The 27,410-nt window shown below is 38.8% G+C and overlaps 2 protein-coding genes across 2 annotated transcripts; both read right to left on the bottom strand.

Annotated features, from left to right (window-relative positions):
• Nucleotides 1–3,976: 3,976 nt before the first annotated feature.
• On the bottom strand, nucleotides 3,977–5,036 carry LOC105221237 (ryncolin-1-like). The gene is made up of 2 exons (XM_011198034.3): nucleotides 4,361–5,036; nucleotides 3,977–4,295 (listed from the first exon to the last, which is right to left on the bottom strand). Exons 1-2 carry the CDS (start codon nucleotides 5,014–5,016, stop codon nucleotides 4,112–4,114), a joined length of 840 nt encoding a protein of 279 aa, XP_011196336.3. The 5' UTR covers nucleotides 5,017–5,036; the 3' UTR covers nucleotides 3,977–4,111.
• Nucleotides 5,037–6,554: 1,518 nt separating this feature from the next.
• Nucleotides 6,555–7,620, bottom strand: LOC105221238 (ficolin-1-like). The gene is made up of 2 exons (XM_011198035.3): nucleotides 6,975–7,620; nucleotides 6,555–6,911 (listed from the first exon to the last, which is right to left on the bottom strand). Exons 1-2 carry the CDS (start codon nucleotides 7,601–7,603, stop codon nucleotides 6,728–6,730), a joined length of 813 nt encoding a protein of 270 aa, XP_011196337.3. The 5' UTR covers nucleotides 7,604–7,620; the 3' UTR covers nucleotides 6,555–6,727.
• Between the last annotated feature and the right edge of the window lie 19,790 nt (nucleotides 7,621–27,410).

Genomic DNA, 27,410 nt, shown 5'->3' on the forward strand with positions numbered 1-27,410 from the left:
AAGTCAATCAATCTAAATCTCATCGGTCCACTAAGAGCTTTACAGAGTTATAAGCAAATAATTTTGCTGGTTGCTGAGAACCATGGCCATATCTAGTGTTGATAGACTGGCAGATTTGAATTTGTTCTACATATATCGCATGGAGTTCGGTATTTGTATTACCAGTCCTATGAACAAAATGGCTGCGCGATTAATGGAGCACAAAAAGCGATAAGAGGTGTGGAATAGGTTTTTAACATTCCTTTGATTTAATATGGGCGTGTTGTCGCCCACTTAAGAAAGATAGAAGAATATATGTTTCTTACAATAGTGTGTCTCTGTGCCAAAAAATGGGCAAAATCTGGTAATTACTTCATCTTGGTCCAATAAACTTAATATTAGGTTTCCAAAAATCCGATGGGCTTTATATCATATATATCGGTTAATATGTGAGTTAAGTTAGTGAGATTATTAAGTGAACGCTTAATCTTGGATATAATGCAGCTTGGTGTAGCGAAGCACAAGCGAAAACAATAATGACACGAGGTTTCAAAATACACTTCACTTTATTTTAATTGTAATGTGGATTAGTTGCACTACACCTTTTCAAGGGTATTTTAGAGATTTCACCACCGCCGCTCTCATCGTCTCTAATCGTTGGCTCGAAACGCTTTAATGAACCGTTCATGAATTTGCACTGGTCTGACAGCGATATTTAGCTGTTGCTTTCGCTTATAATTGCAGAACCAATTCGCTTTGCAACTTGACTTGCGAACAATCGGCTACGCATTATCGTGTTTCCCCCTTGTTGCTCAAGGATATTGGAATTGCTAATAAAATTTTTTAGCACGATAGTTCGTGAAGCAAACGGAGTCTCCATTGGCCATTCAGTCAGGTGGCCATTCAGTGAGATGCTGGGTTCATGATCCATCTTAAGTAACCCCTGAAGTTTTGCTGTCTTAACTTCACGGGTTACTTCTGGTGAATACCGTTACGTATATTTGAGTACTAAATGTATGATGTGGTAAATAAATATTTCAGAAGCGATTGGAGTATTTAATTAATATTTAGTCGTAGTAGTTTAGTTTTTTATAGACAACGAATTATATCTAGAAATAAGCTTAAAACATTCTCTCCAACCATCACACAATGAAAGCTTCACTTCAAATAAAGGAAGGTTTTATCTGTTGTATCTGCTGCAGAAATATACATATGTGTATATTTATACTCTCGCAACGAAGTTGCTACGAGAGTATTATAGTTTTGTCCACATAACGGTTGGTTGTAAGTCCTAAAACTAAACGAGTTAGATATAGGGTTATATATATCAAAATGATCAGGGTGACGAGAAAAGTTCAAGTCCGGATGTCTGTCTGTCCGTCCGTGCAAGCTGTAACTTGAGTAAAAATTGAGATATATTAATGAAACTTGGAACACGTGTTCCTTGGCACCATAAGAAGGTTAAGTTCGAAAATGGGCGTAATCGGACTACTGCCATGCCCACAAAATGGCGAAAACCGAAAACACTTAAAGTGCCATAACTAAGCTATAAATAAAGCTATGCAAATAAAATTTGGTATGAAGGATCGCACTAGGAAGGGGCATATGTGGATGTAATTTTTTTTGGGGAAGTGGGCGTGGCCCCTCCCCCTACTAAGTTTTTTGTACATATCTCGCAAACTACAAAAGGTATATCAAGGAAACTTTCTAGAGTCGTTTCTTTTAGGTACTACATTATATAGTCCAAAAATGGAGGAAATCGGATTGTAACCACGCCCACCTCCCATACAAAGGTGATGTTGAAAACTCCTAAAAGTGGGTTAACTCAATAACTAAAAACGCCAGAAACACTAAATTTCACATAAGAAATGGCAGATGAAAGCTGCACTCAGATTTTTTTACAAAATGGAAAATGGGTGTGGCATCGCCCACTTATGGGTCAAAAACCATACCTCAGGAACTACACGACCGATTTCAATAAAACTTGGTTTGTAATAGTTTCTTTACATCCCAATGATATGTTGTGAAAATAGGCCAAATCGCTTCACAACCACGCCTACTTCCTATATACCAGAATTTTAAGACGATCCGAATCGTTTACTACAATATATAAAGTAAGCACTAGTAAAGATATCGATACAGAACTTTGCACAAATACTACGTTTATAGTTTGGCAGCCCCAATCTAAAAATCACCGAAATCGGACCATAGGTTGTCAAGGCCCCATATATCGAACATGAGGACCTCGATGCTTCTAACCTAATATTATGGTTTCCAATTTTCAATGGACTTTATACAATATATATGACGAATATGTGGGTCAAATTTTGTATTATATAATATTAATAAAGTTAAATAAATAAATTTCGAGAGTATAAAATGTCTTAGCCCTTCCTTACTTGTTTTCAAGTAATGTCGTGTTACTCATAGTCAATGAACTCTATAGACTGATTTCTGAAGATAAAGAACGTGACATAGGAGGGCAGGACATTATGACTCATATAGCGCTGAATCTATTATCTCTCCCGACCTCGTAAAAATTTTCCATCTAGTGTATAGCCTCTAAAGGTAAGTAATTGCAGATCGGATGCGTTTTTTATGTGGTTCTACAACGTTGACGAATTGAGGACACGAAGGAAGAGTAAAATAGAGAATATAGAGACTTGGGATGACATGGACCAGACGAAGTCTGTGAGCTTGTATACCAATTTAACTTTTTCCTCGCATTTTCATTGATAGAAACCGAAGGATGTAAAAGTTTATTCTAAACGAAAAATAGAAATATTATGGATATCCCTACTTTTATATAGGAATTGGTATTATATTTAGATATAGCGATAGTGAAAACAGTAATTAATATTTGGCTTAAAAATATAAAATAGATGTACTTTTGACTGTAATTACGCACGAATGTGTTATTTGGATGACGTAGGGGATAGATGTATGTGAAATATTGTGGAAATGATGGCACACTAGGCCCGTGTATCAGCTGATCCTTCTTCTTCTTAACTGGCGTAGAAACCGCTTACGCGGTTATAGCCGAGTCCACAACAGTGCGCCACGCATCTCTCCTTTTGGCGGTTTGGCGCCAATTGGTAATACCAAGTGAAGACAGGTCCTTCTCCACCTGGTCCTTCCACCGGAGTGGAGGTCTCCCTCTTCCTCGGCTTCCACCAGCGGGTACTGCATTCAAAACTTTCAGAGCTGGGGCACTTTCATCCATTCGAACAACATGACCCAGCCAGCGTAGCCGCTGTCTTTTTATTCGCTGGACTATGTCTATGTCGTCGAACAACACATACAGCTCATCATTCCATCTTCTGCGGTATTCGCCGTTGCCAATGTTTAAGGGACCGTAAATCTTCCGCAAAACCTTTCTCTCGAAAACTCCTAGTGCCGTCTCATCGGATGTTGACACCGTCCATGCTTCTGCACCATAAAGTAGGACGGGAATGATGAGGGACTTGTAGAGTTTAGTTTTTGTTCGTCGAGAGAGGACTTTACTTTTCAATTGCCTACTCAGTCCATAGTAGCACCTTTTGGCAAGAGTGATTCTGCGTTGGATTTCAAGGCTGACATTATTATCGGTGTTAATGTTGGTTCCTAGGTAAACGAAATTATCTACAACTTCAAAGTTATGACTGTCAACAGTGACGTGGGAGCCAAGACGCGAATGCGCTGACTGTTTGTTTGATGACAGGAGATATTTCGTCTTGTCCTCGTTCACCACCAGACCCATTCGCTTCGCTTCCTTATCCAGGCGGGAAAAAGCAGAACTAACGGCGCGGGTGTTGTTTCCAATGATATCGATATCATCGGCGTACGCCAGTAGCTGTACACTCTTGTAGAAGATTGTAGCTGATCCTACAAGCATGGTTAATCTGCGACCAATATAAGGAGTGGTTCTCAGTGTGTCACGCTGTCGTTCCATGATTTTCCAAGTATGTAAGCAGCAATGTATTGTTTTAAGAAAAAAAAAAAATAAAAAACACGACTATCCATTTGATTTGACGATTTATTTCAAGAACATTCTTAGATCTGTTAAAACAACAAGTAAGTTCTGAAAAAATATGTCTCTTTCGGACTGTCGTAAATGAACAGAATATAGTATATGATAGATGTTTATTAATTTTTATGCCTTTTTTACTTTGGATATCCTCTTCCTAATTCCATACACGCGCATTTCTGCACTATCTCTTGGCCTTATAGCCATATGCGCATATTTCAACGAATAATACAAACCGTGCCATGCATTCCAGATTATGCCTTCCGAATATTGTTCGTGAGTGCCATTAAGATACTCGCCATTTAGGTTACTAAGGAAGGCAATAATAACACTTAACACTTTAACACTTTTAAAAACTTGCGAATTGTATTTTACCTCCTGTGGCAGTTGTTATACCACCAGCCACATTTGTAGCGCTTCGCACAATTCCCGGACCAATTTTCGTTATCCTTATCGTATGTACTGAAGTTTTGTCCACTGTGATGTGTGGTCAAGGAATCGTCTGCAGTCCCAGAATATAATCCCAAAACATTTAGTGCATATATTTCGCTCTCATCGCCCACTGCGAAACTATCATAGTTGGCATACTTAACAGTATCGTCGAAATCATGCAGCTCGATTTGTAGCTCATTAATTTGCACTTGTGTGATTGCATGTAACTTGTCGAGGCCAATGAAGAAACTTGTGGCCAAGTTCCCGAAACCAATCTTGTAACCGTTCCAATTGTGATTGAAGCTAATTTCTCCGCCCTGCCTACGTTGTATCAACAACCAGGGGTCACCGCCGTTGTCATCGAGTAAGCAGTAAACGTAAAAGGGTCGATGCGTCCAACCCTCTAACGGTAATTGTATTTGGTAGATGCCGCTTTTTGCCTCTGAACCAGCGGCGCTCACTGCCTCAAAACAGTTGGGAGGTAGAGGCCTTATACTTCCCGATATGTTCAATAGCATACCCGACGAGACGGTGTCCAAGATCAATATCATCACCAACAACGCAGCGGTCACCAACATGTTTGTGTATGGAATGATCATCTCGTATGTTTTTCTTGAACTAATCGCTCGAATATAAACGGTGCTGTATTTATACTCTAGCTCTTCGTTACATTCGATTCTGCAATAGGGGAAGTGAGACATAGAACATTTGCCTCTCCAACAAGTATATAATGTGGTTGTTGGCAGATATAAGATCTGTTATTTTCTGTTTTGTTTTGATTTTGCTATTAATATATATTTAACATAAACAAGCAAGGAGTACCTAAGTTCGGGTGTAGTCGAACAATTTATATTTTTTAATAACCCACTAAAGGAATATATCATCAATATTTGATATCAAAGATAAGGGATCCTTTTGAGAAATCGTGTTTTGATCGCTATCTTAGTAGAGAAGAAATAATCAGGAAAACCTGCCATCGAACGTAAAAAAGTCAACAACACATCTTTAACTCATCGGTCGACTAAGTGCTTTACAAGGGCATGAATACAATTTTTAAAAAGTTTTTGAGAATCGAAGCCATATCTTATATCAATAGGCTGGTTCTTCAACTTTTTCTATAAGAAGCAAAATAAATAAAAATGTACATATGTATATAAGGCTAGTCCGTCCGCAGAGCTTAAAAATCGCCAAAACCTCCGCTGTCATCGTCCGTTTACGAGGGCAAGCAACGCTTTAACAAACAGCTTAAGTATTTTCTTTGGCCTGGCAGAGATATTTTGCTTTCGTTTACATTCGCAGAACGAATTGACTTAGCAACTTGATTTGCGAACAATCGGCTACACATTCTCAGTTTCAGAGAAACATTAGGTGTAACGAGCGTTCTCTTACTGGCAGTCGGACATTTCAACTATCTTCGTAATGTGACGTTTTCGTGGTGAATTAGCAACTAACTCTCATATGCTTTCTCTCTTTCACTCTCTCTCTTATACTGCCAAATTGCTTATGTCTACGGTGTTCCAGTAGTAAACAAACAGTTAACTGTTTTGACATTTGACACACAAACACATTCGTACTAACAACCGCACTCATGATCCTGCTTGTGTTGAGGCTGCTCTTTCTGTTTACCGTTGCTTCCCAAATTCCTTAACAGCTACTTCTTACATGCTGTTGTTTACATTTGTTGCTCATTGCTGTTGTTGTTGTTAACTTTGTTAATATAGTTTTCGACAGATTCCGACAGCTGCCCTTTCCATTTTCCGTAAAGTACAAAGGAGCTTTGAGGTTAATATGTGAAAATAGTAAATCTACTAAAAAGAACTCCATTATTTGTCCTAAAGGTGGCTTTAGTAATTTGTATTTTGCTATTGCCTGATGTATGCGACAGATATAATAAATTTAGAAGATCAAATGTAAAAGAGAGTAGCACAAGACAATATAGTGTCTACCAACGCATTATCAGTGCAAGAGAAGGCATTGTCTCGAATTTCACTCTCGGGATCTCGGTGACTATTCCATACTCAACACCAAATGATCACTCTCGAAAGTAGTGAAATCTACAATCTTAAGAAGAGGTGCACAAGATAGAGAGAGAAAGATATCTACAGCAATGTATAGTTTAAAGGAAAAAAGACACGACTATGCATTAGATTTTAGCATTTATTGCTGCTCCGTTCTCGAATCTGTTACAAAACGAGTAAGTTCTGATAAATGATGTCCCTTTCAGACAGTCATAAAGGAACAGCGAATAGTATATATATTCATTATTATAATTTCTGTTCAAGGTTACTTATATATGGTATGATTTATTAATTAGCCTTTCTTTGTCCTCTTCTTACATTTATGTGCCTCATTTTTTCTCATTTCCACGCTATCTTTGGGTCTAATGGCCATGTGCGCATATTTCATCGAATAATAGACTCCTTGCCATGTACTCCAGATTATGCCTTTTCCTTCTAATTTATTGTTGTAGTTAAGGTAATCGCCATTTAGACAACTAAAGAATAGATCAAGAATATTTAGGTGTAACATTTTAGAAAACAAGCGCTTTCAATTTCACCTGTGGTGACAGTTGTCATACCACCAACCCCCTCTGTACTTCACCGCACAATTCCAAGAATAACCGTCATTGTCCACATCGTGTGTAGTAAACTTTTTGCCACTATTATAGAATATCTTTCCATCGCCTGCACTTCCAGAATATTTTCCCAAAATTTTCAATGTATATTTTTCGATCTCGTTGCCCACAGCGAAGGTTTCGTAGTTGGCGTACTTAACGGTATCGTTGAAATCATGCAATTCGATTTGTAGCTCATGAAGTTGCATTTGTGTGATCGCATGCAGTTTGTCGAAACCCATCCAGAAACTTCTAGCAATATTTCCGAAGCCAGTCTTGTAATCATGCCAGTCGCGAAAGAAATCTATTTCTCCGTCCTGCCTGCGCTGCATCAATAACCAAGGGTCACCACCGTTACCATCGAGTAAGCAGTAAACGTAGAAGTGGCGATGCGTCCAATTACCTAGCGGTAATTGTATTTGGTAGATGCCACTTTTAGCTGCTGAACCCGCGGACCGCACTGCGTCGACACAATTGGTAGGTAGAGTTCTCAGTTTTCCCGATTTGTTCAACAGCATATCCGTCCAGGCGGTGTCTATGAAGAGCACCAAACACGCAGCGGTCACCAACATGTCTGTATATAGAATGATCATCTCGTATGCTTTTGTTGAACTAATCGCTCGAATATAAACGGTGCTGTATTTATACTCTAGCTCTATGTTAAATAGCGTCCCGAAATGAGGGAAGTGACACATAGAGAATACTCCAACAAGTATATAATGTGGTTGTTGGCAGAGATAAGATTCGTTTTCTGTTTTGTTTTGATTTTGTTATGAATATTTTGAATATAAGGAAGTAAGAAGGGCCTAAGTGCGGCTGTAGCCGGACAGTGTGTATATTCTAACAGTGTTGACTCACTAAAGGGGCAAAATTATCTCATCAAAGAAGAGATAAGTTGAAAACCTGCCAGCGAACGTAAAAAAATCAATCCATCTCTTTCTCATCGTTCAGCTATGACCTTTTCAAGGGTATGAATACAATTTTTTAAAAGTTGTTGGGAACCTAAGCTATATAGAGCTGGAGTCTTGGGTACTGCTGGTTGATAAGGTTATTTCAAAGAAAGTTTAATCGCTATCTCAGTCTAGAAGTTGTCGTATATGAGGAATGGAGAAGCTGCCATCCAACTTAGAAAAGTCAACGAATATACATCTCATCGGTGAACTAAGTGCTTTACAAGTGTATGAATAAAAATTCTAATAGTTGTTGAGAACCTAATTCATGTTTGAAGTCGATAGACTGGTTGTTGAACTTTCTTTATAAAATGCAAAACAAATATATAAATAAGGTATGTACATATTTATGGCCCGTCTGGCAGCACAATTTACAAATCGCCAAAACCGCACAATGATTGTCCTCAACAGCGCCTCTGTTGCAGCTCCACGGCACGCGGCTAATTTATGTCTATTTTAAATTACTTTGCAACACTTCTTTTTAATTGTAATTAAGATTAGTTGCACTACACCTTTTCAAGGGTATTACAGTCATTACAAGCAGTCGCCCATGGTGTGCCCGCAATCCCACCGCTGCTGTCATCGGCTTTATTCGTTGGCACGCAACGCTTTAACGAATCGTTTATGTATTTTCACTGGCCTTGCAGCGATATTTTGCTGTTGCTTTCATTTCCATTCGCAGAACGAATTCGCTTTACAACTTGACTTGCAAACAATCTGCGACTCTTTCTCAGTTTCAGAGAAACATCATGTGTAACGAGCGTTCTCTTACTGACACTCGGGCATTTCTATTACTTTCGTAGTGTAACGAGCGTTCGTGGTGAATTTGCAAATAATTCTCTTAAGCACTGTCTTTCTCTCTTTCTACTGACAAACAGCTTATGATTACGGTGTTCGAGTAGTAAACAAACAGTTAACTGTTTTGACATTTGACACACACACACACACATCCGCCTTTACATCCGCAAACATGCTGATGTTAGTGTTACGGTTGCTCTTACATTCTTTCCCGGAGTCTGCTTAATGTTGTTGTTGTTGTTGTTGTGTGTATTTGCAAGTGTTATAAAGGTAAAAGCGGCGTGTGTAAAATTTATTTGGGCAATTTGTAAAACTCTTCTCAAAATTATGTTGGCCTTGTTGTTGCATTAGTGCGACGTTTGTGCATGCATATAAGCAATATCAAAATTTGCAACAACAACATACTTTATTCCTTTATGCAAACGAAATATTTCTTCTGCCTCTTTCAATTTAGCGTCAAGCAATATTTCTTATCTCCTCCATATCTGCACGCATACAAGCACACATGAGCACCACAATTTCAATGAGCCATCCATACATCCGATATGTATTTTTTTCTCCGGTGGAGGAATATTATTCTCTTAGAACAAACATAAAAAACCCTGGACTCCGTCGTCATTGCTTGTAGTTGGTCCACAAGACTGCCGTTAGTCATTACAGCGTGAAGCAAAACTTAGCTATTCGGCTCGCTCAATTACGCCATTCCGGCCTACGTCTCACTAATATTACTGCTTTATATTCTTCTTTGTCTTATACTAGGTTTGGTCTCTCTTTGCTCCGTCAAACCACCCATCCTCTAGTATTGATCTTGTCTGGAGAGCAGAGAGATTAAGTTGGTACTTTGTGTACCCGCATAAGCCGCTTCGATGCCTTTAATTGCCCAGCTCCTTGTTGCGTCGTATAGCACCTCTGATATCACGTCCAGAGGTTATTTGTTCGAGGTTCTGGATTTTCACCGGTGTTTCGTGGATAAGTGCTTTGGTGCTTGAAAACCAGCAATTTACCTATCTTGTTTGTGTATTCGCCTGTGTTTTCCTTCGGTGCAACTCCAATAGGATTTCGCCATTGGCCGTCTTCCACATCCGGGTTTCTTATATCGCTATCGTCCACCCATCTCCTTTTTCTTTAGTATTCCTTTGCTAGCGGTGATCGGGTTATCCATTCTTCTCTCCTTGAGCTTCTTTGACTCTCCTTTATGGGTAATATTGTATTTCTTCAGTACGGTCCGACGTTTAGCCTGTTTTTCGTTGAGGGGTCTCTTTAGCGTTATATCCGTGGTAAAGCACATCCTTCTCTCCAAGCTCATCTATTATGCGGCGCGTCGATTCACCACAGTTACAGGAGTTTCAACGGATTCGCAAGGTTTTATAACTCATCCTCCACTCCTGGCTCCACCTCATCGCTCATCTTAGGATTTATTTCACAAATAAATAACAAATCAAGTTGCTGATAGATTGACATTCCTACACTCATTGTTGCCTATATTTTATGAAGCCACTCATGTCTTTATGTGTTCGCGCTCAAATGGAGCTGCTATTTCTGGAAAGAGTGCATGGCATGTGACTTAATGTATTAGATTGAGTTTTGGTGTTGAATTTCAAGGTCAGAATCGGCCATCTGAGTGGAGAGACAATATTGCTGCTTATGAATATCGGATTTGGTAAACAAAAATACTTGAGAATGATAGTTCGGGATGGAAATGGTGTATGTATTAAGTAACTTAATAAGGGTGAAAGTGCCCTTGAGTGAAATGTTAGGTTCATGAACCATCTTAAGTGACCCCTGTACTTAGGACAGAAATCCGGTATTTTGGTGAATACGGTTATGTATATTTGAATACTAAATGTGTGACGTCATAAATAACTTACTTCAGCGGTATCAGAGAAAAATTTTAAAAGCTCTACCGGCATTCTCAATAAAAAGTTGAAGAAACATTGTTTTCAAGCAAGAAGACACTAGTACATAATTAGTTCGAAATCCTTCTACCTTTTTTAGATGTAATTGCACGGGGGAGAGAATCGACCATAACAATTTTCGAATACTGTTATGTAAAGCCACATTTATATGCACAAACACACACACACAAATAGAGAGCGTTTTGCAGGAGTATGCCGAGTGTGAACTGACTAGTGGCCGTTGTTACATGAACCCAAAATTGATGGATGAACGCATTGGCTGGAAATCGATTTGTGAAATTGAAATATTACAACGCAACAAAACAGGCAAATCGAAAAAAAACAGCAGCACTAACACTCACAAAAAATGTTAACTAATCAAAATCAAAAATTGAAAGGAAATCATGAAATGCTGATGACTGGGCAAACTGGGGAGGGGCTGCATATACACACATACAGTCGGCGCGCAGGCACTCACTTATTTTGCTATTCAGTCAATGCCGCATTTGATTATTGGATGTGGCAAGCGATGTGAAAACAAATGAGCGCTTGTTGCATGATTTATGAACATCACAAAACAGGTGGCAGCGGACAGCAGCGTTACAAATGAGCAGACGCACAACAACACAAATAAGCCAACACAAATAGTGAGAGTGAGGCGAATCTGTTTGGTTGAGTGCGTGCGTTTTTAAGGAAAAAATCAAAAAAATGCCAAAAGTTTTATTTTAATTCGCTGTACTTGCGCGTACGCGTCATTTTAAGTGGAAAAACTTGTTAAAATATCAGCGCTTCATGCTTCGTGCATAGACAATTTCAAGTGTGAATTTTGGTTTTTCGGCAATCAGAATGCAACAAGTCCAAGTTGTGTGTGGGGTCCATGAAGGCACGTGCGTCCAGTGCTGAGCGGAAAGTTCAGATATATGCGCATTTAGATGTGTGTATATTTTGAACATAATTTGCATTAGCGCTTGTCCGTCGGGACGTGCAACGCCGAATTGTTGTGTTCAAGTACCACATGTTGCACAATGGTATTATAACTTTGATCAAACTAAAATTCATAAAACGCTAAAGAAATAATTTTTTACAATTTAGAATTAAAATTTGTCATATTGCCGCATAGTGATTGCAGTGATTTACGCTACAATATCTTGTTGAAATTTGTTGCACTTATACATATAAATATATATAGTTCAGCTAGCTACAGCTATTGTCAAAATCTCGTGCACGTTCCCCAGCACTTCTTTAATTCTCAAACTTTGTCTGCGTGCGTATCGCTTGCACTATATACTAGTAGGACCCGACCGCGCATTGGCACGCCCTTACTCTCCAACATAATTCTATGATTTTCTCATATTTACAATATAACTGTAATATTTGTTGGCATGTTTTTGCCGCATTTGCCGCTCTCAAAGTATTTCTAACATAGTTTGTGTGTGGCTGCGCGTAATGATGTTGCCAACTAGTAGCAGCGTGTGTGCACCACAAAGCGCTGGGGCTTTAGCAACGGCAGCAATTGTTACAATCAGAGCCAACAGCGGCGGCACACCGAGCATTAGCGCCGCGAAACTTTGAGAGTTTCCCCATGAATTTAGCATATTTAAATAAAAAGTGAACTACATGACACATACACACACACACACTGATATGTGTACGTGCAGGAATAACACAGCGAAGCTAAGTTGTAGTTTTTCGAGAAGACTAGTCTATCTTTTAGGGTCTCTTGTATAAAAGTTTTACTTTGTGGAAGCCAAAAATTAAGAATGAATTAGTTCTTCCAGTGAAAGAAAGTTTTTAATCAAACCTTGAAACTGTCGAAAATTGTATAATATATATGAGTCGTCTAGTCAGGAATAGGTTTTCTGCTGAGTTACAGAAAACATCTGAAGTATTTCCAGGAATGAGTGTTCTCATAAAGTTATGGCGATCTCATGGAGGAGAGAAAACTGCTGATTCAATTAAGGAGATTTTCTTTCACCAAAATAGTTCATTATAAATTCAACACTGACAACCACTAACTAGTTGAATTTACTGTGGGGCAGCCGCAAGCCAGTTGCTGGGCGAGTGTTGACAGCTATGGCGTTGGTGGCATATGAAGTGGAGACGGAGTCCAAAAAAAATAGAAAACTTTCATCATTAAAAGAGCAAAATAATTTGAATGGTAATATGCAAAAACAACAAAAAACAACAACAGCCAAGCAGACATAACAGCCATGTTTGGCAAGTGCCCGAGCGCGAGCGCTAGCATTAGTGTTGGCGGCGTCGCTGCCAGCCGGAAGCGTATGCGGCATGTGGCGCCATACAGCAACGCAGTTGTTGTAGTAATAATATGTTTTTGTTGTGATTTTATTGTGCTCCGCTTGCGTCGCAATTGTGTTGCGGCCCATGCGCTGACCTTCTTCATAATTATGTATCCTCATTTAAAAGTTTTGCATTAACGTGTTTTATTTCGCCTTTTTTGTTGTTGTTTGCTGTTGTTATTTGCATTTGTATTTGTATTGTATTTGTGTGTGTTGCTGTTTGTACGCCGCTTTGCTCAAATTGGAAAATTATGTTTCGTTTTTGGTTGCTCCCTCATTTCCAGCTACACCAAAGTACTCAAAATTACATTTCGTTTATTTATTTTTATTTTTTTTTTTTTTTTGTTTTTATTTGCGCTTCTAATTCGTGTGTGAACTTTTCCACAATTCACAGTTAGTTGTAAAATCGTATTTGTGTTGTATTTGTAGTTACTTAGGACATTCGGTGCGGTTTGCTGCGTTTGCAATTGATTTGGACATGTTTTTTGGAAGAAACAAAAAAAAAAAAAACAAAAACAAGTAATGAAGGGCTAAGTTCGGGTGTAACCGAACATTTTATACTCTCGCAATTTATTTATTTGACTTTATTTATATTATGCAATACACAATTTGACCCACATATTCGTCATATATATTGTATAAAGTCCATTGAAAGTTGGAAACCATAATATTAGACTAGAAGCATCGAGGTCCTCGTGTTCGATATATGGGGCCTTAAAAACGTATGGTCCGATTTCGGCGATTTTTATAATGGGGCTGCCACACTATTAACATAGTATTTGTGCAAAGTTCTGCACCGATATCTTCACTAGTGCTTACTTTATATATTGTAATGTAAACGATTCAGATCGTCTTCAATGTTCTGGTATATAGGAAGTAGGCGTAGTTGTGAACCGATGTGGCCTATTTTCACAACATATCATTGAGATGTAAGGAAACTATTACAAACAAAGTTTCATTGAAATCGGTCGAGTACTTCCTGAGATATGGTTTTTGACCCATAAGTGGGCGACGCCACGCCCATTTCCCATTTTGTAAAAAAATCTGAGTATTGCTTCCATCTGCCATTTCTTATGTGAAATTTAGTGCTTCTGCCGTTTTTCGTTAGTGAGTTAACCCACTTTTAGTTATTTTCAACCTAACCTTTGTATGGGTGGGGAGGTGGGCGAGGTTATTATCCGATTTCTTTCATTTTTGGACTGTATTAAGAAGTGGCTAAACAAAACGACTGCAGAAAGTGTGGTTTATATAGCTCTATTGGTTTCCGAGATATGTACAAAAAACCAATTTGAGGGCGGGACCACGCCCACCTCCCCAAAAAAATTACATCCAAATGTGCCCCTCCCTAATGGGATCCTATGTTCCAAATTTCATTTTCATAACTTTATTTATGGCTTAGTTATGACACTGTATAGGTTTTCGGTTTCCGCCATTTTGTGGGCGTGGCAGTGGACCGTTTTCGAAAGCAACCTCTTCAGGGTGCCAAGGAACATGTGTTCCAAGTTTCTTTAAGATATCTTAATTTTTACTCAAGTTATCGCTTGCACGGACGGACGGACAGACGGACGGACAGACATCCGGATTTCAAATCCACTCGTCATCCTTATCATATATGTATGTATATATAACCCCATATCTAACTCTTATATTTCTTGGTGACACAAACAACCGTTATGTGAACAAAACTATTACACTCTATGCAACAGGTTGCGAGAGTATAATGATTTGAGCAGCTTAAGCTACTTAAATTTAAGCGCATTCTTTAATGCCTTCAATGCGTCTAATACTATTTAAGTGATTTTATATTTAAATTTGGAATTAATAAAAAATGGTCTCTTGGGACCTAAAGAAGACCGGGTAACTTCTGAATAACTTAAATTGAAGTAAATAAGTTTAGAAAATGGCAGCGTAAATAAAAAAAACCTAACCTCTCCAATTAAGCCATTGGCGTTTCATATAAAGTAATGACCACCTGTGCGTATGAGTAACATGATTTCGTATAAATAATTTTCCTAAAATTGTTATGCAGTTCAAATAGAAAGGCTAAAGAAGTGGAGCACATTCTTGGAAGACTGGGTTTAGATCTTCCTTCGGTACAATGAGTGCCCGATCTTCGGCCAGTGATTCTTAATTTTTCTCGATTCATTACAAGAAGCTACGTGTTCGACAAGCTGGTTTATTAGCTAGCCAAGCACTAATTAATTTCGTGGCATGCCGCCATTAATATATCCATTATTGCAGTGTTGCATGCAGTCGGGTTCCTTCAGCCTTGTTTTGATTACAAATTGCTGCGCGGCGACATTTTCTTGCACACAAACAATGTTGGCGCGGCATCAATAATCCGTTTTCAATTAAGCTTAATTGGAAAATATTTTTCATGTTGCAAATTGCTGCGAAAAAATAAATGCAAACCATTGTTTCGCCGGACATTAAAGTGCAGAGTGAAAATGAGCACAAGAAGCTTGCGATCTTTGCTGCTTGATTTTTTCGTCTATTGAAACACACACACACACAGATGCACGCTCGCATAGAGATGGCTGAGCGCTTGCATCTTGGAAAAAGTGCGTGCCGTAGGAGCTGCCGTTGTACTCCGCTGGTAAGTAGAAACGAAGCGCTCTGGAGCAAAACACAGCGCATGAAGTATTCACAACGCGTAAATGTGCGCTGGAAATTTTAGAACCTTTTAAGTGTCTGCACGCGGCGCTATAAAACAGATGAGCAACGCCGAGATGTGCAACGAAACAATAATGAAGCGAATGGTGTGGAGGAGTGCGGGGGATGGGGGAGTGCTTGCTTGGAGCAGCTGGCGAAATGAACCACAGTAGTTTTTTTCAAGCAATTTGTTTTTGCTTTAAGATAACGGATACTTTAGTTGAACTCACTTGAGTTTAGCCGCAAAGAAAAGCGCGTCTTCGTTATGATTATAAGAGAAAGAAATAAAGGATATATGAGTAAGAAGAAGAAGAAGAGGAAATTAACTCAAATGCTTAGAAATTTGCGATAAATTTCGTTAGACAAAATCAAAAGCAACAAAAACAATACACTTGAAAGGTCCTCCATTTCAATGCACATATTTTGATAATGTGTAAATTGTTGCGACCACCATGGCGTATGAGTAACATAATCCTTATACTAACTGTGCACCAGTCAAAGTTTCTGTGTTAGCTCCAGTTTATGTAGTCAGGGAAAAATACTTCTAGCATTACTTTGATTCTGATTAGTAGCCATCGTTGATGTCACAATCGCAGATCTCTGGTATACCTTGTGTGTTCAAAAAATTACGGGAATTGTAAAATTTTAAATTTCACTGGTGAGTCTAATTGTTTGGTTTATTGAATCCACTAGTAAACCTTAATGTAATGTCTTTAAACCTAAGTTCTTGAAATTTAATCTAAGAAGCTTCTTCTAAGGACCCTGTTAGTATATTTTTCCTTTAAAATATTCATTAGTGAATGTATAATCATGTTATAAGGCACTTGAGCGAGCTTTTATGCTGCTTTATAAGCGCAAACAACAAAAAAAAACTTTGATTTTTCCTTTCTAAATATCGCTGGTCGAAAATTTTCCTCCCAATTTGTGCGAAATGACGTCAAATTAAAACCAAATCACTTCCGTTGTGTCTGACTTGCGCAGGAATATGCCAAAGCAGCTTAACATAATACCCCCTCCCCTCACTGCCCATCACCGCCCAAGTGTAATGGACACAAAGCAGCCATTCAATCTAAGCTGCACACATCACATGCAAGTAAGTTGCCCGACAACAGACAGGCCAGCCACGCAGCGAATCCCCTTAAACGAAGCGAAAAATTTACAAAATCCTCATGAATTTAATTCACACTCAGCGGCGTTAATCCACTTTAATTTGTCTGCCATAACTCACAGCCGGTTTAAGCTGACAGCGAGGTGGCGAGTGGTAAGAGGTGGGCGGGGAGTTATGAAAAAGAAAATGTAGCAACTAGCAGGAGTAGCTCTAAGAAGCGCATGTGTGTATGTGTTCGTGCGTCCAGCAGCAGCAGCAGTGGCGGGTGACGGGTTGCTCGGGTATTATGTGTGTGCTCTGCACTTGTCTCCGAGCTTTGAGCGGCGTGTGCCTTTCCGCGTCCGATTTTGTTGCCGTCTGTCTGAATGATGAATATCATGGAAATTATCCTTTTTAATTGACAGCTGTTTTGTGGATTTAGATTTACCAGCCGATAGGAGGGCCACGCACCGAAAACCAGTGGCAACCACCCAGCAACACAAAGGCTATGTGGGTGTGTAACGGAAATTTTATTGGCATAGATAATGGCAAAAAGCAGGTTGCTGCAAGCAGTTGGAGCATCTATGGAAATTCGTTGACTGGAAGTGAAAAGCGTTAAATGGTCATGTACAAAGAAGAAACATGCGGCAAAGCTTAAGCTGACGTGCAACATGCGATTGGTAAGTGGCATTAACCCTCATTATATGCTACATTTATTTATCAAGTCCACGGTAATGAAGGCGGCGAATGACCGTGAAATATGGCAGACGCGGCGTTGAACCCATTGCGGGTGGACACAGTACACACCGGGGGAGGGGCACAGCAAATTCTACACATATGCATATGCGTGCCACACAAGGAGCACGTGTCGGCAAAGGCCGCCTGGCTAAGGAAGCAAACGCTACAAATTGACACGAAAGACCACTCCCGCAAAATCTTATTATTTTCTGCTTTTCTTCATATGAAGACTTGAAGCTACACATATACACAAATACTCTCATACATAGTGCGTTGTGGCAACATAGCCAGCTCGGCGTTGTTGTTGGCTGAACTGATGCGTATCTCTTGCTTTCGGATAACGAAATGAAGTGAAAGCAAATGTTCTGGTATTTATCTGCCGGCAGCCAGAAATTGGAGAAATATGCGTAATAAAAGTGAAAGCAAAGGCAGAGGAGCGCAAATACGGAAATGAGCCAAACACAAGGTCAGCAGCAGTGATACCCCCGTTGGCGCTGTCAAAGTAAATAAACAACGCCTCGCTTTAATAATAACAACAAGTGCAAAAGCTGTCGCCAAACTAATGCCCTGAAGGAACGTCTTTGCTAGACACGCACACACTCAATTATGTTTCTACAATTTGGAGTACTAGTCCGTTAGCTGGTTGATATACACATGGGTAAAAGCTTCAAAAAAGACGGAGAAAGCTTTAAGACTGACTAGCTTCTGGTACCAAGTCGGACTTATATAGTACACAAAATTATCTATAGGCACTGAGGTCCTCATGCTCGATATCTGAGGCCTTGAAGAGTTATAGTCCGAGTTCGATTTTTTGAGGAGCCACACCTCAAATGCAGTATTTGTATAAAGTTTTAATGTGATATCTTCATCGGTTTTTAATTTATATAGTGTAAAGTGAAGGAAGCATATTGGAAGTAGGCGTGGTTGTTAAAGTATCATGAAAATATAATGTGCCAAATTTCATTGAAATCGGTGGAGTAGTTCCTGAAATATAATTTTTGATCCAAGAGCTCTGGGTCGCTACTAGCTCCTAACTAATAGATTTGACTACTGGGTGCTCACTAATATCGAAAATATGTACGCGTGTATGTCTGTATTTGCATTTGAATGCCTTTGGGCTTGAATTGCATATAGCCCTTTGGCTCATGGGCCATATTTGCCGAAAAAAGGACGAAAGTGAATTTACGTGCGTTGTAACTGATAGATGAGCTTAAATTACTCGTTACCAAAATGCAAGGAAGCGCAAGCAACAAACGAGCGACAGACAATATTCGATGTTGATGACGACGGAGACGACTAACTGGAAGTGGCAGTAGACAGACACCAAAGCACGTGTGCATGTGTGTAGAAGTAATGATGATTGAAGAGCACCGACCAAATATGATGAAGCACACACTTGTTGTTACAAATCACCATTAGCAGGAAGTCGTAGTCATGGGTAAAGTGGTAATGAGATAAAATCCGACTTTTTACTCTACCTCTTCCATGCCTTCTTTCTTTTTTTGCTGGAAATTGATGTTATGGATATTGGATGAATTTTCAGCATTTTAAGCAATGGTCCCTAGGTAGAAGCTGGTTGATTCAAGTAGTCTTAAATTCTTTACTGTATTATATTTGTGACAAAATGTGCTATTATCTCTCCTAGATGATCTTTGTGTGAAAATCTTCTCTTAAAACAAAGAAGAAACTCTATAGCTTTTTACTTTAATTTTTTTTTATAAATTAACACTTTCCTTCTATTTTGAGACTCATGATTCTCATAATTTATTCCAATCCACCGTACATCTTACTCATCTTGCCCTGAGCAAATTAAAATTACATTTTTATGTTCATTGTTTAGCTGAGTAAAGGATAAGTGATGGCAACCTCTAAAGTCATGCCAACAATTTACAATGAATGAGAGGCTATTACTTGGGAAAGGTGAGCGTTGAAATGTTTATTAATTTGCTTGGCACATTTTCTCTGCTTGATTCATATAGAGAATTTACTGGCTACTTTGCTTAAAGTATGCGAGAAATATTGCCGTTATCATTAATTCCCCAAAATTAAAACCGGAAATGGCTTAGGGCAAACCTCTTCAGCCAAATATATTTTGTTGAAATTTTTATGTTCGAAACCTTTTAAAAATAAATTATGACGTAATAACAGCGTAATGTTCTTCTTCTTAAATTAGTCTATATTTCAATCTTCTAGTACAAAAAAGAAAGTGTGTCTAACGAGTCTCGCTATGTTGGTCATATTTCATTTCCGTTAATAGGCAACCGCGGAGTTGTGAAAATTTACCTAATCTTACCTTTGACCATATTTATATTACTAACTAGTAAGAGCAATTAATTATTTGAGTAACTATTTCCCTTTTTTTTTGATAAAATGTTGCTTTTAAATAAAATTTCCACTTATTTATGATTTTTAAAATGGTGTTCTCTCCATGTTTGGGCTTATTTCATATATGCCTAAAAATATGAACTTTGTTGCTCATTATGTGCTCTTAAAAATATTTCCACTGGAAGATTATATATAGAATTCGTGGGTGAAGCTGGTATTCTGAAAACATAACAAAAAACAGTTTTAGGCAGAAAATGAGCTCACGTTATCCAGGCTGGACCCCGACATATTAAACTTATATTGTATGTGCAATGAGTTCACAAATGTTACTAACTATTTGCATTCCGGAAGAAACTCATTCATCTAACACCCTTCTCCCTATGGTCATACGCCGTCGATGAAGCTCGCTTCTTTGGTATCGCTTTAAATGACTTTGATGAAAATTAATTGGCTCTTTCCCTCCTAGTAGGGTCTAGATAAGTACTACAACAACAACAACAACAGCAGATTTGGAACACTAAGATGTAAAGTCTAATATTTGTATTCAAGTATAGAGCTGAGCAATACATAAAAGTTTTCCTTAAACTCGAAGAGTTTTCATTAGAATTGAAAAAGTTTTGGTGAAGGAATTTCGCTTCGCTGTCACTGAAATTCACGTATCTATACAATCCCAACATTTTCCGTACATTGTCTATAGAATTTGAAAGTACACTACCTCGTTCCAGTCAACATTTGCGTACATCAGCATCCATTAGAGGGTCAAGCGTTGTAATCGATTATTTCGATCGCACCGACATGCTGTAACATTTGCCAACAACAACACCATCGGTTGCGCTCGCTGGCGCAGTGATAAACTCACTATACCAAAATCAATGCCAGTCTTCATCAATGTTCATGCAACGCATCATATTCCACCTACTGCATTGAGGGTCTGACATTAAATGGCGTTCAGTGGGCAGTTTAGCATGAAGAGTAGGCAACTATTACAAACACACACACAGCTGCATATGTGTGTGTGTGTGGCGGCAGTGAAAGTCGAGCGCACGTGTGTGTTTGTGTATGCCACACAAATCAATTTAATGTACGCCAGACTGACAAGTAAACTCACACACACACACGGACGCTTGGTAGGAAAAGGTTTGTGCTTTTAGTGCGTCGGTGTGCAGCATAATATTTGATGTTGTCCAATGGTGATCCAACACAGTTTATCAGCGTGCATCGTGTTGTTTTTGTTGCCAACAAGCGGCTACTGTGTCACACATCATTTTACGCCATGTCCATGACACAGGCGCGCACAAAAGCAGCGTCAGTCATATAACCATTTCCCTCTGTGTTCTCATGTGTGTGTGTATTGCCCAGGCTTGTGTTCGCCGTTATACATAGATATAACTGTTTTGTTGTCGTACATTTATAGCTAGTGTTGTGCTAGTATTTTCTGCTCTACATTTACTAAATCCAACGCGCTTGCTCTGCTCGTCCTTTAACTTCGTCCATTCTGTCGAGGCATGTGAACGCGCGGACTGCCGATTTTATTGATGGTTTCGTAACTAACCGTTTTGTTGTTGTTGTTGTGAGTGTTTCATTAGCAAAAAACTGCTATTTCATGCCAATGGAGCAGCCTATACATATTCCATATTCCATATCCTGGGTGTCTGTGGTACGAGCGCATGGTGTGTGTCCTGTTGCTTCGCTTTCGCCCATCGGTTGGCATGCAAATGACAACTGAAAAGATTATTAGAAATCTCTGCCGTATATATATTTGTTTGTATACATAGCTGCCTCTTTTTGTATGGAATGCCAGTTTGTAAATATTTGCGAATATGCAAAGCTCAGTTTTTAATAAACAAAATTTCCAAAATTTCGCTTGGATATCTTCAACTAAACCTGCGTGCATATTTTTTATACATTTTTGAACTACACATTTTTTCTTTTAAAGGGTAGTTTTCAAGAAGAAATGAAAAACATATAAATTAATCTTATAGCCAAGAATTTAGTTTTAATTCAAATATATGGGTTTCCTACTATGTTTTCAAAACGGTTTCAGGCAAGTGACCTCTGCAGCTCCTGAGTATAAATCAAGTACATAACAGTTGTCAAAAAGATCAACTCCGATAAAAGTATTGCCTCATTGGAGTTTACATTAAAAAACACCCATTATTTATGTCAAAGCATATCCATTTTATTACTTCTTTATCACGTTGTGTTCCATGTCATGTTTAACTGTCACACACGTCCGTTTTGGGAATATCACTCATTGACTTGCAACTTCGGAATTTTTATTGCCCATAACCGAGCATGTTTCTTCGTCACATCTGATTGAAGTCGCACCATGGACATACTGAAAAGTTTTATTTTCCTTATTTTGAAAATTTTAAAGCAAAATTCACATTCATGTGGTGCCACGCCCATTTTTTTAATATATAAATATAAGGTTTTAATGATTATGAGCTACATATATGCTTGAGCAGCAGGTGGGTGTGGTTATTAACTAATTTCGTGGGGTCTCATTCCATGGCAGAAGGTGTAAGACTCTCACCGAATTTGTCAAAAATAGCTTGACCAATTCATTTGAAATAAATGAAGCTTACTAGAGCTTACACATGAACGTGATCGCGTATTCATTTTACGATTAATATTTATACAGTAATTTAGAGTAGCCACTTTGTTTAATTGCAAATTCTACATCTTAATTGCGCAACTAGTTTTCAAAAAAAAAACTTTAGAAAACTATAATAAAATATTTACTTCGAAGTAATGGAAAAATAAACGCGAAAAATTGAGAATTAATAGCCGGCAAACAAAAGACGCTCCCACAATGGGTGCGTGTGAACGAACTACAATAACAATAGCGACCGATGGAAAAGAGCAACCACACCATAAAATGAATATGATGTCTCAGCATTAAAAAGTTGAACTGCCACATTTTTTTCAGCGAAAATAGTGGCGGAACAATTGAAATGAAGCTGCCATAATGTCTGCTACGTTTGCTTTCCGGCTGGCTTTCGCAACCTTTTGTGTTCGGCCAATAGTTTCTTTAAACATTTTTCCACTTTTTCATAAACGTCACTTGCGATGGACAGACAGACGAAAGAATGCAGGCTAGATGACAGAAAAGAGTAGTCTGTCATAGTGGCTTGGTGGGAGAGCAGAATGAAAGGCGACACATGGGAAGTTAGAGGGATTCGTTGTGCATATGCTGGAGCGCCTGCTCGCTGTCGCCTGAGGAAGCGACTCTTGTGCATGCAACTATGAATTGACGATTGGCGTTAATCCCAAATGATGATAGTACTGAGGTTGTGTAGACTTGGTCTCTAGTAAGCTTGTATTTGAGGTCTCGGCTCTTGCCTGCCTCTAAGAATTCATATAATGGTTATCATCTTTAATACATTTCACTTTTTTTTTATTTTTCTTTCATTTGTAATTTCTTCTGCCTTATTTTTTTCCTTATTAGTCTACCTCAACTCCTTTCGCTACCTTCTTTCTTTCTAATTATTTAGAAATTATTGAATTGCTTGGCATTACTTCTCATTTGATCGCTATAGAACTCAGTATCTTATACTAAGGAATTCACTAGAATTTCCTAAGCAAAATGCTTCAAGCTACATATTAAAGCCTCAGCAAACACCATTGACTTCGATAACTTCGACCATAATCAGCAAAATCTCACAAGAAACTCGCGCAGTAAAAGCATTTTTTGCACCACTTTTATTATTGGAAATGAAAACGGCATTCGCATTTTACAATAGCCATTAAGAAAGTCGGTCGTTGTCTGCTTTTAGGCGCACAAAAATTATATTCATTACAAAATTTAATTAGTCACATTTCTTGCGTTGGGGTTGGCCTCCAGCCACTTCCGTGCTGTTAAATCACACTTTATGGTGTACGAGAAACTTTTTAATTTCAATTAATTCACTAGCAGAGGCACGCACCGAGGCGCACACAAACACACAGAAGGGCGCCCGAGGCAGCCAGCACACCAACTTGTTCGTTATCGCCCGCCTGTTCGCCATGTTATCGTCAACGGGGCATTGGCTGTGCATTGTCATTGTCCACCCATAATTACCAGAAACATTATTTCTAACACGCCTGGCGCATACAGTTAGAATGTTAACGGTACAGCGGCGATGTCATGCTGCCACAACAACGCATATAAAGTGTCATAAAAACAACAACAGCAACACCAGTAACAGGCAGCAGGCAACACTCGTTATTTGAGGCTCCAAATTGGTTTTCGCTTCGATTTTCCACCAATTATTTGCACTGCTTTTGCTCCGCGCTTTCTGCCATTATGGCGCTCGCGCTGAAAAAAAAACACATAAAATTATATTTCCACAGCCGCAAACCGTTGTGTTTTTTATAAGTTTTCATGTTCGCTTTGTGCGCGTTCTTTAAAAAAACAGCGGCTGCCGGCTGTCGGCTGTCGGCCGTCGCACCATCGATTGTCCACAATTTAATGTCATTGGTTGTCTGGCCGACGTCGTCGACCCCACCAAAAGACACCAAACCCTCGGCCACCGCGGCAACGCCAACACTGCGGCCATAACAAGCCCGCAAAAGCGCACAGCGCCCGGTTGCTCGCCATTTGGCCGAAATGGCTGGGAAAGAAAAACACACAGCACACAATACACAACGGTTGTTGCTTTGTGTTGCCGTTAACAGCAGAATTTTATTTGTTGGCCGCTGTCGCTGTCGCTGCCTCGGCGGCAGTTAGCGTCGGCTTGCCATCGTTAAGTATCGATGTCGCGGTTGTGCCTTGGCCACTTTGCTGATTCTTTTTAGGTTATAGCCGAGTTTTTTTGTGCTGCCGGTTTTTATTCAGTTTGGCCACATTGTCGCTACGCTGACGGTGGCTATAAAAATAGCACTATTATTAGTACAGTCATGGCGATTGCCGGCCTTAAGCGTACGGATTTAAGTGCTTCTTAGCAATTTTCAGAATTATAGTTTGTGTGTACATATGTTTAGGAATAGCCACTTTTGTATAGACATTTTGCATCCAACATATGCTTTAAGTATATGCCTTTTAAATTGGCATTCTCGCCCAATTGGAGACTTAAGATGGTTATGCATAACAGTTACAATAGTGGATACCCATAATTAACCTCAATTTAAATTTATATCGAGCAAGTTGTGGTCAGAGATACGATTTCCCATTTTACTTTACAACTTTTACTACTTTACCTTTCTGACTCACCCTGTGCTCCTAAAAATATTATATTTTAAAATTACTTATTTGGTGAACATCTGTTTTTGCGGCCACTCCATCCAATTTGATTTGTCCCGCTTATGGGCAAAAGTGAATTAAAAAATGTCAAAAAGTGGTCTATAAAAATATGTGGCTTTGCAAATGTTTATGCCGTTGCAGTAACTGACTTTCGCTGGCCTACTTTTAGGCTTTAAGCGAAATTAAAAAGTTATGCTAAGCGAAACCTTGGACTGGCTGTGGGCCTCGCGCTTCTTTTAGCGTGGGTGTGTCTGTACTTATTTTTTATTGCCATTTTTATGTACTAACAGCTTTTACGATCGCTTCTCGCCTCGTTCGTCCACGCAGCATGGCGCTGCAGCTTGCTTTATGACAACATAATGTTATTATATTACTATATTCAAATTTATTTTCAGCCAATCGCATTCTACTTTCGATAAAGTTTTTGAACAAATTTTATTAATACTTTGATATCAACAAAAATATATTGTGTATAATCACTTTACTAATGATGGATCATGTTGTATAGGTCCATTTCTAAAGTGTTCGCAGGACAAAAGAGTGACCTCGCATGAAAATATTTATAAATGCAAATTCTAATAGAATGACCTGCTGATAAGGGTAATATTTATTATTTTTAAAGAATGTACTAAATTTTGGTGTGGAAAAAAGATCCGAAAAATATCAGTAACTAACATGTTCTGCATCCTTTTGATTCCAAATTTCGAATACGTCTTTTCATATAGTTAAAAATTTTCGAAACTGTTCCCATTTTAGACTCACCAATAGGGTCGGAACAACTGTAACATCTGTCAACATGAATTTGTTACGAACTTTCCTTTTATCTATAGGGTCTTTCAGAATTTCAGACATGTTGTATAGAGACCCAGCAGGGCCTGGGTAGTCCAACAAGTTACATTATACTAAAGATTAAACGCTTACTTAGTTAAGCTAAGATATCTAATATATGCGATATAAAGCTCACCGGAAAATTTTGAATTTGAAATCTGGTTTGAAAATCCGTATTTGTGGTACTAGGCTAGAGAAATATAGACCCATTTTTTTGGCACGATATTAAAAGAAGAAGATTCCTTCTCAATTTTTATAAAATACCTAAGAGATTTAGCGATATTTTTGGGGAAAAAATTATCCAAAAGCACTGAGGCCCTCATGTTCGATATCTGGGGTCTTCAAAAGTTAAAGCCTTAATGTTTATGATTTCGACAATTTGTATAATACCGTTGTCACACTACCAATGCTGTAGTTGCATAAGATTTGTTCTGGTAGCTTCATTGGTTCTTGATTAATATAGTATATAGTGAACGAATCAGATGGATTATAAAATTGTATTATGCGGGAAGTAGGCATGGTTATGAGCCGATTTTGCATAAGTAATAATAAGTCATGGAAATATATTGCACCAAATTTGTTTGAAATTGGTTAACTAGTTCCTGAGGTAATAGCATTAAAGTAGTTGGACCACATGGAAGTAGTAAATGATATTTGGAATAGATTTACATATGTCACCTGAACTCTGGTTAATTGGAATAGCTCCTGTTCCTTACCTGAATTTATGCTTTTTACATTCTGCTGAAGATTTCTTTTGTCACTACACAAGTTTGCCTTATATCTGCTGCTAGTTCAATATTCTTCTTTTCGTATACTTTTTCCTTCTGAGAGAGTTCTGCTCTAGCGACCCGACTGATTACAAACATTCGTGCCTAGTCCTGGCATGTGTATGTGCGACTCGGTGTCTGCTTGTTAGGTGCTCGGGTGCTCGGTGATTAATTGCTTTCATTTGCATCAGGTGCTCCATGACTCCGCGCTGCTGTATCAGCATGTGTTGCTGAGCCCCCAGCTTTAATGGCAACGACCTCCTCGAAGTTGGCAGCAGCAGCGCAGCACAGAAAACGCTGCTTGTAAGTACCTTGAAACATATGTATTTGTATTGGACTTCACACACGTGGTGTCTCCCTTTACTCTCCACTACACCTTTCCACGCAAATGGTTAATTTTTATTTGCTTCAACGTTTCAGGTTTCTTTTTGTGTTTGCCGTTTAATTTAACCCACCTGACCCTTCGTACGCAGTGTCTCCACATGCCAACGCATTTTTCACGAGTTGACACACACCAGGGCTTGTTGCCGGAGAGAAAAACTTTATTTACACCAACAAATCAAATGTCAGCGGAGACAGCAGGCATGAAAGGTCTGCTGATAACTATTTTCGTGCGGGTTTTTTGACATTCACAGCTTTTTTGATAAAAAATATTGTCACAACACCAGCTGGTGCTGTTTTAAGGGTCCATGGAGCTTTCGCATTGTTAATGTCTGCATATTTGATTATGTACAAGTGCATACGAGTATGTATGGAATGGAGATGAGGGAATTCGGGAGCAAGCACCTAAAAATGGTATTATGTTGTTGTAGAGATGA

This window comes from Zeugodacus cucurbitae, chromosome 6, assembly GCF_028554725.1.
Source record: "Zeugodacus cucurbitae isolate PBARC_wt_2022May chromosome 6, idZeuCucr1.2, whole genome shotgun sequence".
NCBI classification, from domain to species: Eukaryota; Metazoa; Arthropoda; class Insecta; order Diptera; family Tephritidae; genus Zeugodacus; species Zeugodacus cucurbitae.

Bases quoted from the DNA above. Each gene is read 5' to 3' on its own strand.
- LOC105221238 (XM_011198035.3), bottom strand. From the start codon at position 7,603: ATGTTGGTGACCGCTGCGTGTTTGGTGCTCTTCATAGACACCGCCTGG. The intron at 6,912-6,974 runs GTGAAATTGAAA...TCTATTCTTTAG, and splicing joins TATGACAACTGTCACCACAG to TTGTCTAAATGGCGATTACC.
- LOC105221237 (XM_011198034.3), bottom strand. From the start codon at position 5,016: ATGATCATTCCATACACAAACATGTTGGTGACCGCTGCGTTGTTGGTG. The intron at 4,296-4,360 runs GTAAAATACAAT...TGCCTTCCTTAG, and splicing joins TATAACAACTGCCACAGGAG to TAACCTAAATGGCGAGTATC.